Source organism: Pundamilia nyererei, unplaced genomic scaffold, assembly GCF_000239375.1.
Source record: "Pundamilia nyererei isolate P.nyererei 1_Seehausen unplaced genomic scaffold, PunNye1.0 scaffold00562, whole genome shotgun sequence".
Taxonomy (NCBI): Eukaryota; Metazoa; Chordata; class Actinopteri; order Cichliformes; family Cichlidae; genus Pundamilia; species Pundamilia nyererei.
The window spans coordinates 113917-115966 of NW_005187963.1; the positions used below are offsets into that span (position 1 = coordinate 113917).

The following is a 2050-nucleotide window of genomic DNA, read 5'->3' on the forward strand; positions in this document are numbered from 1 at the left end:
CATATAAATGGCCCACCCTGTAGATAGTTCAGGAGGTTAACTTAACGAAGCAGTCTTTTGGTTTCCACTAAGTACGGGCTAGAATACCAGAATAGGGAGGATGGTGTAGGTCTAAGTTTATTAGGCTTCATGGCTTTTCCTATAATACCTGGTGAGCTAATCTCTAGTCAAAATGCCCAGGCCAATTTTTTGTCCAAGTCCAACCCTCTCAGCCACCTCAGAAAATAGAGTTGACTCTGGCCCTTCCTTGAGAATGCAGTGGTATTTTTAACCCACTCCAGTTTATTATCTATGTGTACTCCGAGCTATTTATAGTCCTCCACAATGACCCCCTGGATTGTACCAGAGGTTACAGTCCACAATCATTTTTTTGGTCTTTGTCACACTGACCTGCAGATGATTCTGCTTGCACCACGTGACAAAGAAGTCAACCACAGCCCGGTACACTGTGTCATCACAGACAATCAACAATCCAGGAAACAAGAAAGGCATCCACCCACATCACTCTCAGCTTATCACCCAGGAGGGTCAGCCTGGTGGTACTGAATGCGATGGAAAAGTAAAGAACATGACCCTCACAGTGCTCGCCAGCTGGTCCAAGGGAAGCAGTGCGTGCATTGTCAAATCTAAAAATACACAAATTCAAACATACCAAAGTAAAGTGATCTCACCCTCTCGCTCTCCTATAATCTCAGACTGCCCTTCAAATAGAAACAGGAAGTAAACAAGTTTCAGTACTTTAGCACCATTACCAGAGTCTGTTTGTTTATATAGTTTTATCTCAAAAATCTGGGTTAAAAGAATCATTCTATGAAGAGAGGGAACTGATCTGCCTGCTTTTTGGAACAATGAACTTCACAAACAGAGACCCAAGTTTAGAGCACATAAATTGAGTTTATGTTACAATCAGGAGATTCTTTACGATGAGTTAGCCTGAATAGATTGATAATATAACTGAAATTTTCTTAGGCATCTACCCCTTCTTGTTTCTTTATACTTACAGTGTAATTGTGATTAGTAAGAGTAACAGGTTTCCCATCCTCTGTGTAGTATGTCTCTGTAAAGTCTTGACCCAAAAGCTCACTGAGAGAGAGGGGGGGAGAGAAGAAAGAGAAACAGAGGAAAGTGTAAGTAATTATAAAATACATAATTTTTTAAAATTCCTTTTGAATGCAAGTGTCAGCATCAGTGGCAGACAGCAAATCAAACACACAACCTGAAGCCAAGATCACACAGAATACTTTCTTGTTATAAACTTTTTTTCACTCTTTATATGTGAAAATTGATAATTGTTTATACCAACAAAACAATGTGTACAAAAAGAATGTGAATGAGACACTGGAATATAGCAGGGGTTTTTAGGAGACCAAAGCACATAACTGTGCTACAGAAAATGATAGTGACACACAAAATCTGAGACACATGTAGTTAAATGAACTCGCTAATAATCCTTTGATAAGTCAAGGTTGGTGACAGATTTTTACTGCATTGACCCTATCCACACAGTCTTCCTCCAGGAACCATACTTGGAGGCAGGATTTCAATGTTTTAACTATTAAAACACTGCAAGGATTTTGGTTTGAACTAAAGGTAAGGTTTTACCAAACACACTTGTATCAGCAATCACAAATTTAACATTTGAATAGCAGAAAGAATTTTCATTACAGCTGAACCATGAGAGATTTAAACAGCAAAGAGAGTTGGAGATGATGAAAGAAAAAACTGAAAAGGATCGCTCCTAACTCTTGGTAGCACTGTCACTTGGTGTTCGCTCTCTCTGCGGTAGAGTATCACTTCCTGTTCCTGCTCAAACACAGTGGTGTTTTTGAGTAGCTTATCTGCTTAGCAATTTAATTAAAAACTTTTATATACATTCATTTTTCATAGTATAATTTTCACGTTTCATCCGAAGCACAGTTTCTGTGTACTCACTACCTAATTTATAGCCAACGTATTCACTCACTGTGTCTGTACTGTTTCGCTAGCTTAGCTTAGCTCGTAGCCGACTCGTTAGCACCATGGCTACTTCACCTGTCCCTCCTGCACTTTC

General features: G+C 39.3%; 1 protein-coding gene across 1 annotated transcript in view; it reads right to left on the reverse strand.

The window, feature by feature from the left end:
- Positions 1-2050, reverse strand: part of adam19a (ADAM metallopeptidase domain 19a) — a 56378-nt gene that overhangs the window by 35432 nt on the left and 18896 nt on the right. Inside the window, exon 2 of the mRNA XM_005754420.1 lies at positions 1002-1083. Within this exon, the coding sequence (XP_005754477.1) occupies positions 1002-1083 (82 nt within the window). The remainder of the gene's footprint in view (positions 1-1001; positions 1084-2050) is intronic.